Source organism: Acinonyx jubatus, chromosome X (assembly GCF_027475565.1).
Source record: "Acinonyx jubatus isolate Ajub_Pintada_27869175 chromosome X, VMU_Ajub_asm_v1.0, whole genome shotgun sequence".
Lineage (NCBI taxonomy): Eukaryota > Metazoa > Chordata > Mammalia > Carnivora > Felidae > Acinonyx > Acinonyx jubatus.
The window spans coordinates 4,328,442-4,350,847 of NC_069389.1; the positions used below are offsets into that span (position 1 = coordinate 4,328,442).

Here is a 22,406-nt window from a genome sequence, read left to right on the forward strand (position 1 = left end):
GTAACAGCGATGTATCTGATATCAAATTTACCCCAGGGGAAAGTGCACAGGAATCTACAAATACGTCATTGAGAGAAGCACGAAAGCTCTTTGTGTTATTGATGCAAAATGGCTTAAGAATTAGAAAACACACCAGGGCGCCTGGGTGGCTCAGTAGGTTGAGAGTCCAATTTCAGCTCAGGTCAGATCTCACAGTGTGCGAGTTTGAGCCCCACATCAGGCTCTGTGCTGAGTCAGAGCCTGGAGCCTGCTTCAGATTCTGTGTCTCCCTCTCTCTCTGCCCCTCCCCTGCTCATGCTCTGTCTCTGTCTCAGAAATAAACAAACATTAAAAAAAAATTTTTTTTAAAGAATTATAAAACACACATATTTTGGAAGGAGATCCCAAACCCAACAAGTGACCATTTCACAGCCTCTGTTGCAGGCAAAGACAGCGATGTGTCCTTATAATACATGAATGCCATTTTATGGTGAGTACTGTTTGGCTTTAAAAAAAAAAAAAAAAAGGTCAAAAAGTGACACGTATGTTTTATGTTTGTTAGAGGATATATGTTTTTAAAAAGGTTGAAATGAAACTCCCATAGGAACGTAATGTCGAACCAGCGTCAAAGATTTTATTCAACTTGATTAACTGGCGAGGGATCCGGTAAGACGTTACAAGCAGCTTGAGGGAGAATTCAGAGAGCGGATCCATACACCGGCGATCATGAATGCTGAAATGAATCTCTGAATGGATACAAAACTGGTCAACAGCCGGAGGCAAGGCATGAACAAATGTACCCTGAAATACATCACCAGCATTTTTCCACCATTTGCACTTGGAAATTTGCTCAACGACCATGTGTGACACACCAGCAGGCCAGATGCACCCTGGGATTGCGTTCTTCTCGCATATTCCAGTGCCTTTCTCAATTTTCCCACCACAAAACATCAAGTAAATCTATTAAAAGGAGCTCACTGCCAAAGTAGAATTATTCCAAAAATGTGCTAATAAGGCTCTCGGTCGTGGTAAGCATGCACTCTGAATTCAAGTTATATGTGCATCGAAGACTGTGCTAGAAAGAATACATGTTTTTAGACTCGGGGGATGATTTTTTTATTTTTATTTTTTTGAAGTAGAAAGGACATCCTCCGATGTGGACGTGCACGTAGACGTAATAAGATGTGGGCTTCAGGTATGCTCACACTGAAAAGAAACTCAGGACGTCACGGTTCAGAGGTGGTGTCTGAGTAGAGATGCACAGAGAGGTTCTGAGGGCACAGAAGGACCGTGAATTCTGCTGATAATGAGGATGATTTCTCAGGGCTCATCCGTGACATGGCTTTTCCACTCAGATTGCAGAACAAATGCAATTACCATCTCACGTTTATCAGCTCCTTTGGCACATTATGACCAATACTTAAGAAAGAAAATAGCATAGGAAACATATAAATATATATGTACATACATATATACATATATATATATATATATATATATATATATATATATATATATATACACGTAACCATATACATATATGTACGCATATTTTACATTTTTCAGCTAGGATTTAGAAAAAGTAAAAGAGGGGCTCCTGGGTGGCTCATTCAGTTGAATCTGTAACCCTTGATTTCAGCTCAGGTTGTGGGATCGAGCCCTGCATAGGGCTCTGTGCTGAGTGTGGACCCTGCTTATGGTTTTCTCCCTCTCTCTAAAACAAAACAAAACAAAACAAAATAAAAACACAAAAACTAAAAAGGCAGGCAGAAATGAACACACATATAATTTCATTTTGTGGTGGACACGTTAGTATTGCATACACACGGGCGTATGTAAACACATACCTATAAACGCCCATGTATTTGTCCATATGCACACATATACATACATGAACAGGCGCTCACAAGCATGCGTACGTCTGTCCATTTGCCGTGTGTGACTGCTACAGGATTCCTCAAACACCGAGACACTGTGTGTTCATTCACGCGCTCTACGACCATGCACGTGAGCGTTTCGGTCTGCGCTGCGGGCCGTCTCTGCTTTGCCGTGTCTCAGCTGTGACGCCGCGGTTTGTCAGCACCAGCCAGAGGAGGCCAAGCCCACGTGGGATGGGAAGCCACACATAACGGGCTGGGAGGACCGCTGGCTCACGGGGTGATTGCCTGGGTGCCAGCGGCCACGGCGGGCCGCTCACTCGTAGCGCGGCAAACCAAACAGCTCGGGCTGGAAATCCTGCAGGGAATCCAGCACCAGCGTGGCCTTGGACGTCAAATGGCGCTGCAGATTTCGGTCTGGAACCATGACCACCTGCATGCCGGCTGCAAGGGCCGCGTCCACGCCGTTGGGAGCGTCTTCAAAGACGAGGCACTGTAGGGTGAGGAAGAAAAACAGGGTTGAGACGGCCTTTATCCTAACCAGGCGCTTAGACTGGGTTTTCAAGGTATTTATTATTGACATGCCCGGTCGGCTGTGTCACCGCGAGGACCGAGACGGAAACGAGGTGCAGGCTTTCCAGTCTGGCACGGTGGGTGAGGCCAGCATGCCCGTTCGCAAGCGTGGTCCTGTGGGGCTTCGCACAGCTGCTACTTTGGAGGGGACAGGTTTCCGTACCGAAATGTGGCTCAGCGGGGCGGGAAAGAGGGAGGCCGGGTGTCAAACTTTGTTTTATTGGCATCCCAGGAAGCTGTTCCTTCAACAGTTGAACATTCAGAGCAGGAGAGTAAATCGTGTGGGCACATGAGACACGCTTTTTAAATGCAAGCGCACTTCATGGCTGGTGGTGTGTCAGGCTGTGCACTTTGGGAACTGAATGGTTACAGTGCTGGCGTGAAAGGCTGAGCCTGTACTGGGCTGAGGCGTGCGACAAAAGTTTCTCGGCTCCAAAGCCGCGTGCCGCCACGTGTGATGTCTCCTTCAGGTCACCGTGCGAACCCACCTCGTCATCGGGGTGACTGCCACCCCATCAGGCACCCACGGTTTTTTTTAATGTTTATTTCTGAGAGACACAGACACAGAGCACGAGTAGGGGAGGGACAGAGAGGGACACACAGAATTGGAAGCAGGCTCCAGGCTCCGAGCCGTCAGCACAGAGCCCGATGCGGGGCTCGAACTCACGAACCGAGATACTGCGACCTGAGGTGAAGTCGGTCATTTAACCGACTGAGCCACCCAGGCGCCTACATTTAAAATTGGGTGTCCGTGCACAGTGCTTATCAGGCAGCTCCTAGACATCCCGTCATGTGACCAGCACCACGGGATGGCTCCCATCAGGAGTCTCTCCAAATGAGACGTCTCACATCCATGCAACGGTCGATCGGCCAGTCATCCTACATCACTGTCTGCACAGGGGAGACACGCATCTAGAAAGTTCCCTGGGGATCTGGAAACAGCTTCATGAATTCTCTCTTGGTAATGTTCTATTCTTGCAGGGGCCAGACTTCTGGAGACAGGGCTCTGGTCACAGCTGCGAGATGCTCTCCTCGTGTCCCCGCTGTGTCCTTTGCTGACTCACAAGTGCCAGCACATGCCAAGGTCACACCTATCCACCCACCCGGCCCGTGGTGTCCTGCCTTCATCATGAGAACCTTGTCCCCAGCGGGTAGTCGCAGCTCACTGCGCTGGTGACCTGGGGGCTCCTGGACATCACTGTCAGTGCCGTGAACTACAAGTTCTGCATCCTCTCATGCCTGTACGTCGGTGGAAAACACACGCCCACACTCCCTCACGGACACACATGTACACACTCATATGCTCACAGAAACTCGCAGAGGCATATATACGCACACTCATCTACACCGTCACAGCACTCAGATATGCAAACCCACGCTCACAGAGATGCATGCATGCATGCACACTCAAACTCGCAAACACACACGTGCACACGCAGGTACTTGCACACACAGAAACCCACAAATACACATGCACACTCACCAACACTCATGCATGCACACGCGCACGCGCACACACACACACACGCACTCCTACGGTCTTTCCTGTTGCACTGTTCCGTAGCAAGTATGCTTTTCTACCCCGCTCCTTCTCTTCCAGCTGGGCTGAGATCTCCTCGGCCTCCTCCCCCAGGGGCAGAAGCCAGGGCTGAATGAGCTCCTGGGCATCAGAATGACCCCCCGACTTCAGCAGGGGGCCACCTTCAGGGACTAAGCTGGTTTACCCCGGAGACGGGGCTTTGAGCAGTAGAAACCAGACACACTGGACAAACAGGACACTTAGCTCCTCTGCCTTCCTTCCGAGAACTTAACAAGGCCTCCGGCTTTTCTTCAAGTTCTCTGCTTCTGCTGTTGAGTCAACGGTCTCCATCAGACGGGAGGCAGGGTGGGCTGACAACGGGCAGGCTTGTCTTTTTAGCTCTCCTCCTCAGACTTCCCACTGGTGACAGTTCTGTCCCTGCCTTTTTACAGTTATGACCTCACTGCATTCTAAATGTCCTCGACTGCTTTACGTGGGGTCAGGGATGGGCACTGAAACGTCCAGCGGCCTCGCGTTTTTCAACTATGCCCTGTGTCCTCCGAGAATTTGGGAGCTTTGTGCAGTCCAGCTGTGAAACGTCGGCTGGAAGAGAGGAAGAGGTTTTGGTGATCCCTTGGGGTAGCCGTGCTTGGCGAAAGTCACAAAAGCAGCGTCCACTCTGCATCTGGGAGGCTCACTGCTGTGGGGAGACCCAGAAACCGCGGCACCTGCCGAACAGGGCTCCACGCCTCTGTCCCCCACCCAGAACGCCATCGAGCGCCCACGCCTGAGAGCTCCTTTGCAGACGCCGCTGTGTGCGTCCCGGGAAATACAAGGAGGGGGCACGAGTGACGAGGAAAGGCGTCCCAGGTGCTCTCAGCACGGCGCAGGGAAAGTTCCTGAGGATCCTCCCTCTCAGCCTGGCGTTCCCTCAGTGGGAGGACACTCGGCAGGAAAGGCGGGCTAGTGCGGGAGCAAGCCGCGTGCGGGGCAGGAGACAGCTCCGTGCCTGCAAGTCAACCAGAGGGGCCGGGGGCACACGGGGGGGCTCGGTCGCTTACCCCCCCCCCCCCCCAGCTCTTCATTTCAGCTCAGGTCAGGATGTCACGGTTCATGAGATTGAGCCTGCAATGGCCTTTGTCCTGACACTGTGGAGCCTGCTTAGGGCTCGCTCTCTCTCTCTCTCTCTCTCTCTCTGCCCCACCCCTGCTCATGCTCTCTCTCAAAGTAAATAAATATACCTAAAAGTTTTTTTAAAAAAATCAGAGCGGCCATGCGGGACAGGTTAACAGACAGGTCAACATGACCGGCTTCACCGCCAGCCACGTGTGGGCCCGGATTGTTGCAATGCCATCATTCCTGGACTTGTACGTTTTCCTGTTTCTTCGCAGAGGCAGAACTATAAAGCACAAGCACCACTATATTTCGAAGCACTTAGAAAAGCGTCTCAAAAGCTTTTTGTGTCCCTTGTACTGCCTGTGTCTTGACTCCTAAGATCTCATGTATTTCCATGGACGCGTGGGAGGAAAGAGCCCAGCGTGTAAACACCTAGGCATTTTATGAATACTCATACTATAGGCCTTTTATGAATACTCATACTATATTCAGAAATAAATCTCTGAAATTTCCCTGAAGTGACTCTATTCATCATAACTCGAAGAACGTAAAAGCATCGAAAGATGTATGCTGAAACTAAACAAAACCAGAAACGCAAAGCTCAGATCCTGCTCAAATAAAAGCAGGAAGAATGTTTTTTATTCAAATACACAAACGCCTCCGTGTGGTTTCTACCTGTCCCACCCAGCTCACTGAAAGTTTCACTCCACCGACCTTTACCTCTTTCTTTCTTTTAAGTCTTTCTGGGTTCCGTGAGCCCCGACCTACCCCTTCCCACCCTGCGCTGACTCATTACGCTGCGCCGTAAACTCACTCACACCCACCTGTAAAACGTGAATTGTGTTACCTGCACTTAGCTGCATGCGGGAAGGAGGGCTGGGGCACCAGAGACCTTTGAACCTGTTCTGCCGTGTTCTCTTTCTCTCCCACAAAATTCACATGGACATCTGTGTGGGTATGTGTGTTTTAGTGCATGTGAATTCACGTAGCGATTTTTTGTAGCACAGCACAAGAGGTGGGATCTCCAGAACATGCTCCCATGACTTCAAGGAAGCTTCCGGGCAGCAGTAATATCCTTCTCTCACCTGTGGGGACAGGACCAGGACTGCACCTGGCTGTGACGGGGTGGGGTTGGAGGACAGGCACCTGCTCGGGGTGCCGTGGCAAACAGGGAGCATCTATCTGATGAACAACCTGCTAAATTAGGGGAGATGTGGACGTGTCCCTGCCCAGGACGTAAATGAACAAAGGGACCAAAGAGTGTCCAAGCTAGAGGACAGCGGGTGACCCAGCCCGGTCCTTGTCACCGGGAAGGTATCAGAGCCACGGGAAGTTCACATGTAAGCTAAAGGTCAAACGGGTATGCACGTGACAGAATTGAGGAAGAGTCCCAGCCTCCATAATCCAACATTCTTTCCACTTTACAAGCTGAAGCCTAAAATGTATCTGAATTCCATCTGCGGAAGAGGAGACGAGCTTAATTAAACTATAGCCTGAAGGGTTTAATTTAGAAAGAATGACATTTCCAACTATCTGGGAGGTGAGTCATTTTGGGGGCTGACCACCCAGAGGGGGAGATGTGTAAGCTGAGCAGCACCCTGTCAGGGGACATCTGTGTGTGTCTTCACCCAGCCTGGTCACCGGAACCAGCGGGGGCGTCACAAGGCCCTTGCCCTTTATTCTTTCAAAGAGAAGCATCAGATAACCAAGACTGGCCGTTTTGTAAAGAACGAGTTGGGCGGAACCGACTCTGTGTGTCTGACGTCGCCTCACCAGCTCAGGTCAGCGGAGCCAGGGAAAGGGTGGCAATGGCCCCAGAGGGACGGGACCTCCTCACTTGGTGGGCGGGGTCAGTCTTCAACCCTGCACCTGTGCTCCCTCAGGACACAAGTGTCCAGACCAGCTGGAGATGTCGTTTGGTGACTAAAGCTGTCTGTTTGGCAATTACCGGGGTCCCTTTGAGGCTGCACGCTGCTCTGCAACTAGCGAACTTCCCACATGTGACTACATCGTCTCTGGGGAACAGAGTGTCTCCCTTTGTTGGTGAACCAACGTCTGATACCAAGTCACTTCAGGTTCACTTCTAAGACTCTCAGAGACAATCCGGGATCGTCTGTGTGCACATTTTAAGTACTCCCATGGGCGCGTCCATGGTCATTCACCATTTAAAAGCCAGGCATGATCTGAATCTAATCCCTAAAGGCAATGTTCCACTAAACTGCTATTTTTATGTTGAAACTTCCACTGTATGACTTTTTGTAGATTTTATTCTGTACGTTAATTTTGTAACAACGAGCTCAGTTCTTACATCGTGAGACACTGAAACTTGAAGAAGGCCTTAAACTTTATTTGTGATGTGTTCTCAGTCAGCGGGGCTCCCAGCTAAGGTTTGCTTTATTTACCTCCATGTTCTTTGTCAGACAGTGAATTAGTATAAATAAGTACCACAGGATTGTGATGATGGATATGTATACACTTCATTAGATGTTTACTTAAATAATAAACCTCTACATAATATTAAAATGATGGACATTCGCATGTATTTTGTTATTAATTAGTACTTTTGTTTATATTATTTGTCTGTCCATCCATCTGCCTATCTTTCATCCAACCATGCATTCATTACTATCTTATTGTATCCATCCTTCCAACCACCAGCTGTCTGTCGACTATCTATCCATCATCCATCTATCTACTTAACTACCTATCCTATCTATCTATCTATCTATCTATCTATCTATCTATCTATCTATCTATCTATCTATCCATCTGTCCACCCATGCACCTACCCATCTATCTTGTGTGTCTATCTATCTGTCTATCTACCAATCATCTTACCCATCCATCCATCCGTATATCTATCAACCATCCATCACCCATCAGCTGTCTATCCATCATCTATCCATCATCCATCTATCTACTTAACTACCTATCCTATCTATCTATCTATCTATCTATCTATCTATCTATCTATCTATCCATCTGTCCACCCATGCACCTACCCATCTATCTTGTCTATCTGTCTATCTACCTATCTTATCCACCCATCCATCCATCCCTATGTCTATCAACCATCCATCATCCATCAGCTGTCTATCCATCATCTATCCATCATCCATCTATCTACTTAACTACCTATCTATCTATCTATGTATCATCTATCCATCTGTCCACCCATGCACCTACCCATCTATCTTGTCTATCTATCTACCTATCTTATCCACCCATCCATCCATCCCTATGTCTATCAACCATCCATCATCCATCAGCTGTCTATCCATCATCTATCCATCATCCATCTATCTACTTAACTACTTATTCTATCTATCTATCTATCTATCTATCTATCTATCTATCTATCTATCAATCATCTATCAATCTGTCCACCCATGCACCTACCCATCTATCTTGTCTGTCTATCTATCTGTCTATCTATCATCTATCCATCTGTCCACCCATGCACCTACCTATCTATCTTGTCTGTCTATCTGTCTATCTATCATCTATCCATCCATCCATCCCTATATCTATCAACCATCCATCATCCATCAGCTGTCTATCCATCATCTATCCATCATCCATCTATCTACTTAACTACCTATCCTATCTATCTATCTATCTATCTATCTATCTATCTATCTATCCATCTGTCCACCCATGCACCTACCCATCTATCTTGTCTGTCTATCTACTTATCATCTTACCCATCCATCCATCCGTATATCTATCAACCATCCATCATCCATCAGCTGTCTATCCATCATCTATCCATCATCCATCTATCTACTTAACTACCTATCCTATCTATCTATCTATCTATCTATCTATCTATCTATCTATCTATCTATCCATCTGCCCACCCATGCACCTACCCATCTATCTTGTCTATCTACTTATCATCTTACCCATCCATCCATCGTATATCTATCAACCATCCATCATCCATCAGCTGTCTATCCATCATCTATCCATCATCCATCTATCTACTTAACTACCTATCATGTCTATCAATCATCCATCCCTCTCTCTCTCCCTCTCTGTCTGTCTGTCTCTCTCTCTACCTATCTACCTACCTACCCAAACAGCCATACCCCTCCCTGTAGGTGAAGCAGATTCTAGCTCTGGTGTGGTCCCTAGGAAACAGTGTCTGACTCAGATACATCTCACAAGTACTTTGACAAATACCTTGCATACTATCTTCTTCAATTAATTTTGGTCTGGAAATCAAAGAACAAAACCAGTACTCGCATAAACATTTCCGTAGCCAAATCCTCTAGAGTCGTAAGGTACGTACATGAATGGACACCACCACTACATGGACTCCTTCACCTTTTGAGAAACCTTTAAAGAAATGTAGGCTGTAGTAACGTGGTGGTCACAGGTACGTGTGGGAGGCTTCCTGAGAAATTCTCTCTCCTCTTATTCAGGAAAAGTACGTTGTAAGGCACTCAGGGTCCATTTTAGAGCGTACGCATGCAAATTAACTGTTGAGCAAAGGACTCTGAAATAGCTCAGAAACCTTTGTGTGATGTTCTTTTAATAACACAGATTCTGTGTCCACCAAATTTGTCAGGGACCACTGAAAAGTCCAGCAAAGCTCTCAAAGGGAGTTTTAACGTTGATAAAAGAAGTCTTAGTAGTTTCTAGACCATCAACAGAATCCTCTTTTTCCGTTTCCTACTTTATGCATAATACAAATAAATGTGCAAAATCGCTCCGGTATTACTCGCCCCTTTGCACGATACTCAGGATACACAGGGGTCATCTGGGCCATTGTTGGTTTCACACGTTAAAAGCTAACCTCTTTGGACATCAGCCTCCTGAAGACGATGCATCGACATAACGAGTATGCCTAAACATGTTGTACGTGGGCTTAGCTGACCTCCACCAAATTCACGGTGAACACTAATTCCCAGTTCATGACTGTGTTTGGAGACAGGGGGTTTAGGGGGGTTTTAAGGTTAAATGGGCCGTGGGGGCCCTAATCAGACAGGATTGGTGTGCTCATAAGAAGAGGAAGAGACATTGCTCTGCTCCCCACTCCCACGCTCAGAGGAAAAGGCACGTGAGGACGAAGAATCCTGGAGGATTCTTACAGAAGCTTCTTAGAGAAGCAGGAAACCAAGTGTGGTTCTGTGATTACGCCTACAACTGTCGACCCCGTTAGCTCCCTGATCTTGAAGTCCCAGCCGCCAGAACTGGAAGAGACCACAAATGCCGTTGCTCAAGCCACCCAGTGTGTGGGGTTTGCTCGGGCAGTCCAAGCTGGCTGTCACAACACGGAGGAAGTACGTTGTGTTTCATTAGGAAAGAGAGTGAGTGAAAAGGTAAGGAGCCCTGGGATGCCCACCCTCCCTCCCCTGCCAGCTCAGGTGTGGGCTCCACCGAGCGTCCAGCACAAAAGGAGCCACAGGGCCACACGGTTAGGTCACCAGAGAGCTGACCTGTCCCGTCCTTCCTTGTTCCTTAGAGAAGAGAATGCAAATGTCGTCTCAATGCTGGCACACGGAGTAGGCAGTGCTGGGCACAGCCCAGAGGATGCTGTGGAGAAGGCGTCCCAGCCCCGAAGTCGGGTGGGGAACAGAGGGGTTCTGGCTCCATACAGGTCAGGAGAAACTCTCCGGAGTATAAAAGGCAAGCCCCACCTCTCCAAGGCTCTTCCTGGGGTCTGCAAATGGCATGTGGGGGAGTATTTCTTGCTAAGATTCCGAGGGGACCCAAATCCTGTTGACAGCTGTAGGCGTAATCACAGAACCACACTTGGGTGTTCTGCTTCTCTAAGACCGGGCAGAGGACACTCAGCACCTGACACAGGCCTCCTGCCTCTGCCCGAGGCACTTGTAGGAGAACCCCTGGACCTTCCACGGGGTTTACCTTGCAAGTTTTGACCTTTTCAGCTTCTGAAGCAGTCTCTCCCCTGTAGTAACAGGTGGCAGTTAGGAGCTCAGACTCTCGCTCAGCCACACGTCGCCCAGACTGAATTAGCAGTCGAATGCGCTAGAACCAGTCCTGTGAGTGCGACACCAGCCTTCTCCTGACCAGAACCTCAGGACCTGGGGGCGAGCACTAGTGGGTCAGCAACAGGACCCTAGAGGAATGAGGTATCTGAACCCCTAGACAACCATCGAGAACCAGCAAAGAAGGAGCCGTGGGAGAAAGCCCAAGCCCAAGGGGCTCGGAGTTGCTGTATTCCTGATGCCAATGTGATTTCGACACATCCTTTTCAAAAATTTTTTTTTAACGTTTATTTATTTTTGAGAGAGAAAGAGAAAAAGAGACGGAGAGACAGAGCACAAGCAGGGAGAGGCAGAGAGAGACGGAGACACAGAATCCGAAGCAGGCTCCAGGCTCGGAGCTGTCAGCACAGAGCCTGAAGCGGGCCTCGAACTCACAGACCGTGAAATCACGACCTGAGCTGAAGTCAGACGCTTAATCGACTGAGCCACCCACGATACCCCTAACACACCCGCATAGTCCCATCTGCATTGTATAAGTGGGAAAACTGAAATGAAGCATAGACACGGCGGAGGGCAGGATGGCCCCCAAAGGTGTCCATGCCTAACTGACGGGAACCTGGGACTGTGGCCCCTCAAATGGCAAAGGGGATCTGCACACAGGATTCAGGTTCTGGACCTAAAGATAGGGCGGGTGTCCTGGGTGGAATGGGTGGGTCTGGTCTAACCAGGTGTTCCCTAAAAAGCAGGACACTTTCTCTGGCTGGAATCACAGAGATGCTGCGGACGCAGAGATTTCAAGTGTCAGAGGGTTCGATGCAGCCTCCTTGTAGGCTCTGACATGTGGGAGCCACCTGCAAGGACCAGATAAGGCCTGCAGGAGGTGAGGGCAGAGCCCCGTGGACAGGCAGCAGGGGAAAGGAGACCATGGTCCTGCCCTGAGGGGAAAAGGATTGTGCGTGCTCCCTGATAAGCGTGGGGCCACATCCTTCCTGGCTCCATATCTGGGTCCTGGGAGAGGGCGCCGAGCAATGCCGTGTCCAGAGTTGCGAGCGATGACCCCAAAGACTACAGGCGACTAGTCCTAGGTCAAGCCTCACAAGTCACAGGGAAGGCTTTGCAAGTATACTTAGCTATGCGAAGACGTGTTCACCTAATCAGATAAATCACATATTCCTCCCCCAAGTATCAAGGAACACTATATGCTAATTAGGTGACAGCTTACACAAAGGAACCTGGCGAGAAATTCCCATCCCAATGGGCAATCTGGTTTATTTGGGCAACATTCACCACCGCCTTCCTTGTGCCCTCACCTGGGGGACGATGCTCTGTTGTCGAAAACGAGGAGGGATTGCACATTCAACCCACTGATGGACAAGATACGTGATGGGGCTGCAGATGTCCAGAAGCAGGAGAGTGTTCCAGAATAACTAGTCCAAGGCCCCCTGCACCCCCCAGCACTGGGATCCTCTCATGGATAGTTTGCACAAAGCTGTTGCCACGTCTGGTCTTAAGCAGGTGGACAGCTGTCCTTGTTGGCCTGGGATGGGGTTCCCAGGGCACAGGGATTCAGAGGTAAAAATGCCACAGCCCTCAGCCAACTCAAGATGACCTACTCCCCTAGGATTAAACACACAAAGTGATGGGGACACATCCTAGTTTGCACAGCCTTAAAAGAAAAAGAAACAGGGGTGCCTGAGGTGCTCAGTCAGTTAAGTGTCTGACTTTAGCCCAGGTCATGATCTCACAGTTTGTGAGTTCGAGCCCCACGTCGGGCTCTGTGCTGACAGCTCAGAGCCTGCAGCCTGCTTCGGATTCTGTGTCTTACTCTCAGTGTTTGTCCCCTGCTCACACTCTATCTCTATGTCTCAAAAATAAACATTAAAAAAAAAACAACAACAAAAAATCACCGTTGAATTTGTTAAAGGCCATCCTTGGAAACTGTTAGGGATTACTCACTCACTATTTATTTAACCCAGATTGTAACGAATCCAGTGTTTCTCAACCATGTCGTTTATTATCGCAAAGGAGCCTCGCAGAGATTTCTCCCTCCGTGACGTGCTAACGCAAAGAAGGCGAACATGGAATCCAGCAGGGACCAGAGAGGGACAGAGTGGCCAGGCTGACTGGTTTCCCCTTCACGCCGCAGTGGGGGAGGCGTGTGGGACAGGACAGGGAGTCAGAGCACTATCACAGTAGTGAGAAACACTGGAAAGGCAGGGGTTTAAGGAGGAATCTGTAGGACCACGATGGCTGTCATTGTTCCAGCACTACTTCTGAGTTCTGGAAGTGATGGGTGCCCTCCCCGTCCACACTGCTGCTCACGTCTGTAAGTGACTACTGCCCTCCCCGTCCACACTGCTGCTCACGTCTGTAAGTGACTACTGCCCTCCCCGTCCACACTGCTGCTCACGTCTGGAAGTGACGGGTGCCCTCCCCGTCCACACTGCTGCTCACGACTAGAAGTGACTACTGCCTTCCCCATCCACACTACTGCTCATGCCTGGAAGTGACGGGTGCCCTCCCCGTCCACACTGCTGCTGATGTCTGGTAAGAATTACTTCTCTGCATGACTGCTTAGTTCGTTTTTCAGAAATGCCAGGTACAATGCCGTCCTTTCAAACATCTGATCTCGTGTCCAATTTTCCCTAGGAGCGAGGTGGCTTTATGCAGACAGGTTAGCCTCCAAGTGGTGTTATGGCTAATGAGAGCTATCATTCTCGGAAATTGCTGATACGTGAAGATCCCACAGCCTCACGCACAATCACACACAGAACGGAGGGACCCGCTAGGCAGCTGTGGTGGCACAACCACGTGATAGGTCTCAATTGGGAAGGAGCCCCTCCAGTAATGTCGCAAATCACGGGAACAAAAGTCGCTCCGGGCATACCACTTTGTGGTTTACGCTGGGTTTGACATATGCGTCTGCGTGCGTGAATCTAAACACCGAGAAAAAAATCAGCTGCTTAGCGATGTGTTTCCCGGGAGTGACCTGCAACAACACTGCACAGAAACATCACATGTACACGGAGCGCGGAGCTCCTGCTGCGTGCACGGTCTCTCTAATTGCGAGGGACAATGGTGCTGCCACGACTTTTGTTTATTCAGTTCAGCCGATCGGACGGTGCCGGGCCAACACCAAGAGCAATTACTAACAATAGTTGACTCTGAAACGGAGACGAACACCCAGTCACTCGATCGCGGCAGACGTGTGCGTGGGACACAACGTGGTATTCGCCGTCCAGGGAGATTACATCTCTCTGTCGTCCCATGAATCACACTGAATACCAGGTAATGAGGGTTGCGAATCCTGCGTGGTGCTGTGAGAGAAGTATTCTACACCCGTTTGGTAATGACAACCGCAAAAATCTACGAATGGCTGCCTCACTCAGTCCAAAGTGAAGACAGAAACGCGCTCCTGTTTTTATTGAGAGGCACTCCCACTGGGGGCAATGCCGTAGAAGGTCTGGAAAGAGGAGCGGGGCATGTGTGAGGTCCTTAGCATTGAGGACGTCACGGATGGGATGTCTGGACTCTATCTGCAGGACAGTGGGGCCACGTGGGTGGAAAGGGGCTGGGAAGACGTGGGAGGGAAACAGGAGGTCCCATAAGGAGACGTGCTGGTGGGCTGGAGGGCAGGCAGACCCGAAGGTGAGACAGAGAAGGCAAACATGTGGCTACGTGGGATCACAGTGCCTGATGTGGTGGTGTCAGAAGGCCATGGGGTGGTGGCCCGGGATGAAGACAGGATGAGGTCCGGGATGACGTCCAGACACAGGACTATTGCCAAGTGAGGAGACCACAGGAGCTCAGCAAGCAGAGGGCAGGGAGGGCGGCCAGCAAGATGCTGAGCGTTCAGCGGAGGGAGGAAGGAAGTGAGTGACAACGAGGCGGCCGGCAAAGGAAACCAGGGACCCTGTGAGGGTCAGGAAAGTGCAGAACATGGTGCGGTGACTACAGTTACGTGGAACTGAGGACAAGTGAGTGTCAACGGCAGCGGGAAGACGCTTTTTCTGAATTCTCCTTATCTTTCTAAAAGCACAGGCTCCCTAAAGAATTCGACCCTCATCCATGGCCCCCCTGGGAGTTTTACAACCAGGGAAAGTTGACTCTTGCTGCTGAAGAGAAGTGAGCACAGGTCAGCACCTGGATAAGAAATCGCCTAAACATTATGACATTGCCACAAAGCTACCACATCTTCTCCCCGTTCCAAGGGCCCATTTATTTTTCCCGAGACTCATTTGTCCTCCTGAAAGCGTCCCTCTGTCTCCCTCGAACCCCTATTAAGATGGTATAGAAGCCCTAGATTTTAGCTGCCTCCTTGAATCACATTTTTCTCTGAACTGCTGCCTCCATATGTGAATAAAAATCCGTCCTGTCTCTTACTAATGTCTCTTGTCAGTTTAATGTACAGGCACCCCGCACAGAACCTAAGGGAGTATAGGAAAAATGTTTCCTCCCCGACAGTGGAATTTGGAAAAGCAAGCAAGCTCCTCCGTGGAAACTCAGTAGGGGCACCAAGCACACATAGGTTCAGTGCAACAGAAGAAATAAAAGGATAGTAGCTGTGAATATTCGAGATAGTTGACTTTTTTTTTTTTTTTTTTTTTGAATGAAATAAGGGAGGGCCTGGTAAACCATGTTGCAGGAGGCATTAAATGATACTGACACCATTGTATGTGTGCTGAGTGGTTGTGGGTGACAGGAGGAGGCAGTGGTCTTGAGGCCGGGCCAGGGATGTTGGAGGCGGGCAGGTCCCGAAGGCCCCTGGAGGTGGCCGACGATGGCACAGAGACTCTTCTCACCCCCAGAAGGGGCTCCAGCACGGCTATGCCTCTCCCAGAGGGGCCGGGAGTGGAGACTGACTAAGGAACATCCTATCACCCAAAAGACAGAGCGTGTGGCAGAGCTCAACTGGCCACCAAATCAATTTTAAATTTGATGCCAAAAGCATACGCTTGCTTCCCATCGTTTCGGGAGGTAAGTAAGTTTTTCACGCAGCAACATCCTGACAGCCCACGCCTCTCTGAAGACTTTGGGGATGAAGACCACATACAGTAAAATGAGAGAGAGAGAGAGAGAGAGAGAGAGAGAGAGAGAGAGAGAGAGATTCTTACCGTTTAGGTGTATGAACGCTTAATGTGCAGAACCTTCTCGAAAACAAAACAAAATTAAAAAGGAATAAAAAAGGGGCACCCGGCTGGCTCAGTTGGTGAAGCACCCAACTCCGGCTCAGGTCACGATCTTGCGGTCTGTGGGTTCGGGCCCCGTGTCAGGCTCTGTGCTGACAGCTCAGAGCCTGCAGCCTGCAGTGTGCATCAGATTCTGTGTCTCCCTCTCTCTCCCTGCCCTTGCACTGCTCATGCTCTGTCTCTCTCTCTCCAAAATGAAATAAAACATTTTTAAAAATTTTTAAAAAGAATTACAAAAAAAACCCCCTGAAATTCAGCTTTTAACATAAACAAGACAACTAAAATGTGCAAAGTACTGACTGGTCTGCTTCTTGGAATCGATCTTAGGATTCACGTGAAATAAATGTCAAGCCCAGAAGTGACGTGTAAATGATGCTGTCGTTTTTATTTTGCCCCACAGACGTGCATCTTAGCAGCTAGGGCTAGAAAGTCGAATGGAGAGCTCCCACACGCAGAGGGCCTGGGGGCGACTCCCAGCTTGTCCCTCAACCTGCCTGGTGGTGTGGAGCCTGCAGATGGCCGAGCGCTGTGGACGCCGGGGCAGATGACCTCACATCACAGGGTCTCTGAGAGTACCCAGCACGCACCCGATGAGTACTCATTAGAGTGTTGACGATGGGACACAGGGACTTTTTGGGGAAGGCACCACCTTGGCTAATTTTTAGCACAAAAGAATAACTCATACATAACTCAGAAATAATCGTTTGAGAACTTGTGTAACGTCAGCTCTGCTAGGCATATTCTCCTGGTAAAACGGTAACTAATGCTTTAACCTAATTTCCTCCTTTTACGCTGCTTGTTTTTCACTCCTTTCTATCCCTACCACTGTAGCTAATTAATTTGATGACACCCACAGCATAAAACGTTCCCGACTGCAACCGTGAATCTCTCTGGGGACTTAACAGTCATACGAAATGCCCCTGAACTTGGCAGGCTCACTAGACTTCTGCACCCACGCTGCATCAAAGAGAAAGGAGCCGGACGCGTTCTAAGAACCTTCTCATATTTCAATAACCCTCTTTGCAAGTGCTTCCTGCACGAGAAGAAAAAGCCAAGTACAGAGTCTCCTCAACCAGGAGACTGATCAAATCTTGCTTTAGATTTACCATATGCACAACACCTGACGAAAAACCCGGAAAGCCTTGACTATATATATTTGCCTAAGAAACAGGACCAGAAAGGTTTTGTTTCTGCAAGACAGAGCTGTGCATAAACAAGTGTGGATTAGTAACCAGGGTGATGCCTAGAACACTTTATGAAATAAATTACTGTAAAGACAGGCAAGTGCTCATTTTCCTTTGACAAGTTTAAAATCAATATTGTCGACGGGAAGGACACGGGGATGCACGGACAACACGGGAGCTGTGGGGCTGAGTGTTCAGTCGCAGCTGGGTGTTCCCTCCGCAAGTGGCCTCAAGCAAAGGGGTATGTGAGGGCCAGCGAGTGTCTTCTTATAAACTGGGTCCGCACACACGTGAAAACACACAGATATCGTGTTTCAACGGACACCATGCCTGGTGGAAAAAGGACAGCTCTCCTGGGAAGAAGGTACCTGGACGCCCAGATACAAGAAGCACATGCAAAAGGTCCACCCCGAACCTGTCCCGCGGCCCTGGAATGGGGCTCAGGGGCGGGGCGCTCGTGGGTTCGTCCCTTGTCATACAACTGCTATTGAGTTAGCTTCACGGATGAGACTGAAATCAGCCCAGATCCGTGTATCCTTGCGAATACGGTACCCAAATCACTCAGTGATCCTTTATGTCTGTGATGTTACAAAAAACCTATTTTGGTCTCCATCCCTGGGTGCTGGCACAGAGCTCCCCAAACGTTTGGAATTTCTTGAGCATCTGGGGCATCTTTTGTTTTTGTAATAAGCCCGTTTCAACCATACCGGGGTTTCTGCTGATCAAGTGACTACCTGGGTCCTTAGATGTGCCTGGGATGAGGGCAGGCTTCCAGAAAGACCAAGGTGCAGTTGGAGGAAAGGGAGCTTTTAGATCTGGCCCCAACCGCCAGGGGCAAGGATTTAATCACCAATGGCCAATGATTTAACCAATGATACCTGAGGCATGAAACCCATAGCAAGTCCCCTAAAACATGGGGTTCTTAGAGCTTCTGAGTTGAGGACCAGTCTGAGGTGCTGAGACAGGTGCCACTGGAGAGGGCGCACAGTCAGCTCTGAGGCCACCCCCTCTCCCTGTCGTTCTGGAATCTGCAAGGGCGCACAGTCAGCCCTGAGCCCTCCTCCTCTCAGACCCTCTCCCTGTGGTTCTGGAATCTGCAAGGGCGCACAGTCAGCCCTGAGCCCTCCTCCTCTCAGACCCTCTCCCGGTGGTTCTGGAATCTGCAAGGGTGCACAGTCAGCCCTGAGCCCTCCTCCTCTCAGACCCTCTCCCTGTGGTTTTGGAATCTGCAAGGGCGCACAGTCAGACCTGAGCCCGCCCCCTCCCAGACCCTCTCCCGGTCGTTCTGGAATCTGCAAGGGCGCACAGTCAGCCCTGAGCCCTCCTCCTCTCAGACCCTCTCCCGGTGGTTCTGGAATCTGCAAGGGTGCACAGTCAGCCCTGAGCCCTCCTCCTCTCAGACCCTCTCCCTGTGGTTCTGGAATCTGCAAGGGCACACAGTTAGACCTGAGCCCGCCCTCTCTCAGACCCTCTCCTGGTCATTCTGGAATCTGCAAGGGCGCACAGTCAGACCTGAGCCCGCCCCCTCTAAAGAGCATCTCCCTCTTCCTCTGGAATCCGCGTAAGCCCCCACGGGGGCTAAGCTGTCCATCCTAACAGTAACAGTGCAAAGAGAAGTGAAGCAAAGCTGAACAAACACGACCCACTGGTTCTGCAGTCGGTTCTGATCTTCCAACATTTTGCTCGGTCTGCACTGTGGACCCCGCGTACCAAAGCGGTCCACACAGGGTGGACACAGGGCACTGGAGCTCACACTCCACCAGTGCCCCCTTCCCGTAGAGAAAGAGAAGCCTGGAAACTCTGTGATAAAACCGAAGGTCACTACGAGCACAAACTCTGCAGTAACAAAACATCCCTTGAGAAGCATGTGGGGAGAACGGTGAGTTTTGAGGGTTCACATTTGCCTTGCAATCAGCATGTGGCTTGAAGTCCGCTCGCTGCAAATACGGACCTCGTCGAGCCTCATCGTCACACGGCCCCTTGGCTGCACCGTGCCCGTCTTGCAGCGAGCGTTACGGCGAACGTAAGGGCTCAAAGACAGCGTGCGCGAGTCCCAGACCACTGGCCTGGTGGAGGCGGGGGGCAGACGCTCCCCCACAACCTGTAGTGCTATTCCCGCGCCCCTCTGCCCCGGCCCCTCCCCCGCCCTTCTCTCCGAGCACAAGGGCGTCCCCGCGTGGCCGCCCGACAGTGACCACAAGGCGCCAGAGTAGCGGCCAGAGCCCGCCTGGGCGACCCCCGTTTCTCCCCTCTGCGGGGCTTACCTGGTGGGTGGGCGGAGCAGGGGAAAACCTCTTGGCACAGACTAGAAATATGTCGGGATGTGGCTTCCCGTTGCTCACTTCGGGGTCATCCCCCAACACGATGTGGTCAAACAAGCCGAAGAAGGCCTGGTGTCTGCCGGTCTTCAGGTCAAACGATGCGCGGCTGGAGCTGGTGGCCACGGCCAGGGGCACGCCGTGCCGGCGCAGATGGCGAATCAGTCTCTCCACCCCTGGGGAGGAGGGCGGAAAGCCGTGAGAGAGGTGGCGGACACCGGGGCCAGAAGGCGCCCTGCGGACCCTGGGTTAGCTCCGCGACCTCGAGTCCCCCGCCGCCTCTTCTCGGGAGGGAGCTCACGTGACACCGACCGGACGGGGCGGGTGCTTAGAGGCCCTGAGCACACCTCCTCAACACAAAACTCAAGCACGGTTCAGGGCTTCCCGATAGCATTTCCCAGAGTAACACAGGCAACTTTAGCGGAAACAAACTCTGCTTCCGCTTTTGTGGAACCGTGGAAAGCAGGCGGGGTGAGCCCAGGGAGGTGTCCCTGCTTGGCGGCCCAGGTTCCGTTTCCTCTCCTTTCCTTTCGCGATAAACTGGCAATGGTTGCGCTGCTCGCGTGTTCTGCGAAAAGCCCCTATTCCACTGAAAGCAATTCAATCTCTGCTCACACTGCTGGCGACGGGAAAGCAGGAAGGGCCTTGGAGCACAGGTCCCGCGCAAAGGCGGGAGCCGGTGGGAAGCTGCAGCAGCAGCCGGTGAGGAGCAGCGCAGACACCAGACTGTGCTTAACGCGGCTGAGCAAGACCAGCAGCGCGGCACGTGAAAGCACGATTCGCCACGCTAACTGCGAGGAGGACCGGGGTCGCGGAGGGAGATGCCACCGCGGACAGACATGGGACGCGGAGGGAGACGCAACTGCGCACAGACGTGAGGGGTTGCGGAGGGAGACGTCTCTGCGCACAAACACGTGGCAGGGGGTCACGGAGGGAGATAGCGCTGCGCACAGACATGGGGGACGCATACAGTGATGCTGGAGGGCACAGATACGTGGCAGGGGTCGCGGAGGGAGATTGCGCTGCGCACAGCCACGGAGGACGCATATGGCAATGCCACAGGGCACAAACACGTGGCAGGGGTCGCGGAGGGACAGGCCGCTGGGCACAGACACGGGGGACGCATACGGTGATGCCGCAGCGCACAGACACGTGGCAGGGGTCGCGGAGGGAGATGTCGCTGCACACATACACACACGGGGCGGGGGTCGTGGACGGAGACGCCACTGCGCACAGACACAGGGCAAGGGACGCGGAGGGAGATGTCGCTGCGCACAGACACGGGACAGGGGACGCGTAGGGTAATACCACTGGACACAGACATGGGGAAGGGAACGCGCACGGTAACACCGCTGAGCACACATACAGGGAACATGTAGGGCCATATCGCCGTGCCCACAGCCAGTGGACAAAGGGCGCATATCAGAAACCTGTCAACCACAACAGTACCTTTCCGCCTTAAACCCATTTTGATTATGACAGTAACGTCTAAATCCACACACAGCACTAATCACCCACAATGATTTTTATTTCATTGTCTTTTACCTTAATGTTTGTTTATTTTGAGGGAGCGCGCAAGTAGGGGAGGGGCAGAGAGACAGGGAGAGAGAGAGTCCCACGCAGGCTCCGTGTCGTCAGTGCTGAGTCCGACATGGAGCTTGAACCCACAGCCCAGGAGATCATGACCTGAGCCAAAATCAAGAGCCGGACACTTAACCCAAGGAGCCACCCGAGCACCCCTAACGTAATATTTTTAAATTGTGTAATCATTACTATTTCGGTAACTGCATGAGGCCATGTTCCTACTTTCTTAGTCGCAACAGAAAAGATAGACATGGTTATTGTGTTCAAACACCTAAAACTGTTCACAAAAGCAACAAATAATGTCAAGTGCCTGACCCTTAAGAGAAACAGTTCTGAGATGTTCAAAGGAAGGTGTGGGTCTTAACTCTGTGCGAGGACAATGTTAAAACTTTTTGAAAAAGAAAGCAAAATCCAGCACTCCACTGGATGTGACATTCATAATGTCTGACATCCAATCGAGATGGTACCATGCCTTGTAACGCCTGGGTGGCTCAGTCAGTTGAGCATCAGACTGCAGCTCAGGTCATGATCTTGCAGTTCATGAGTTCGAGACCCACATCAGGCTGGCTACTATCAGCCTGTCAGTGCAGAGCCCACTTCAGATCCTATGTCCCCCTCTCTCTGCCCCTCCCCTGCTTGTGTTCTCCCCCCCCCCCAAAAAAAAAAAAAGTTACCATGCCCATACAAAAGCACACAAACACAGTGTATGGCCAGGAACAAAAAGCAATGAATAGAAATGGACAGAGAAATGGCTGAGATGAAGGAATTAGCAGATCATGACCTTATAGAAGGTGTATACACATTATACATATGCCCAAGTTAGAACGGAAAAAAATAACACAAAAACAAAAGTGATATGCAGTTACATGCTATCTGCAGAAAACTTACTTTAATTATATTCAGACAGGTTAAAAAAAATGGATTAAAAACCACGCATTATGTAACTACTAATCAAAAGATTGGGTAGCTACATTAATAGCAAACAAGTGCACTTTAGAACAGTGAATGACGGTTCTCAGAGATAACTAGGGACATGTCATAATGACAAGTAGGTCAATTCATCAACAAGACATAATTCCAAATGTATATGCATCAAATAACAGAGCTTCA

At 50.5% G+C, this 22,406-nt stretch overlaps 1 protein-coding gene across 4 annotated transcripts in view; it reads right to left on the reverse strand.

Moving 5' to 3' along the window:
- Positions 1–22,406, reverse strand: part of PUDP (pseudouridine 5'-phosphatase) — a 374,053-nt gene that overhangs the window by 290,856 nt on the left and 60,791 nt on the right. For 3 of the 4 annotated variants that reach the window (XR_008289993.1, XR_008289994.1, XR_008289992.1), the window contains exon 3: positions 19,659–19,888. Coding sequence is in view for 1 of the 4 variants with exons in the window: in XM_027050621.2 (XP_026906422.2) it covers positions 2,173–2,349; positions 19,659–19,888 (407 nt within the window). In the remaining 3 variants the exon portion in view is untranslated. Of the gene's footprint in view, positions 1–593; positions 2,350–19,658; positions 19,889–22,406 lie in introns of those variants that run through there. The other variant, XM_027050621.2, reaches the window with a different exon arrangement.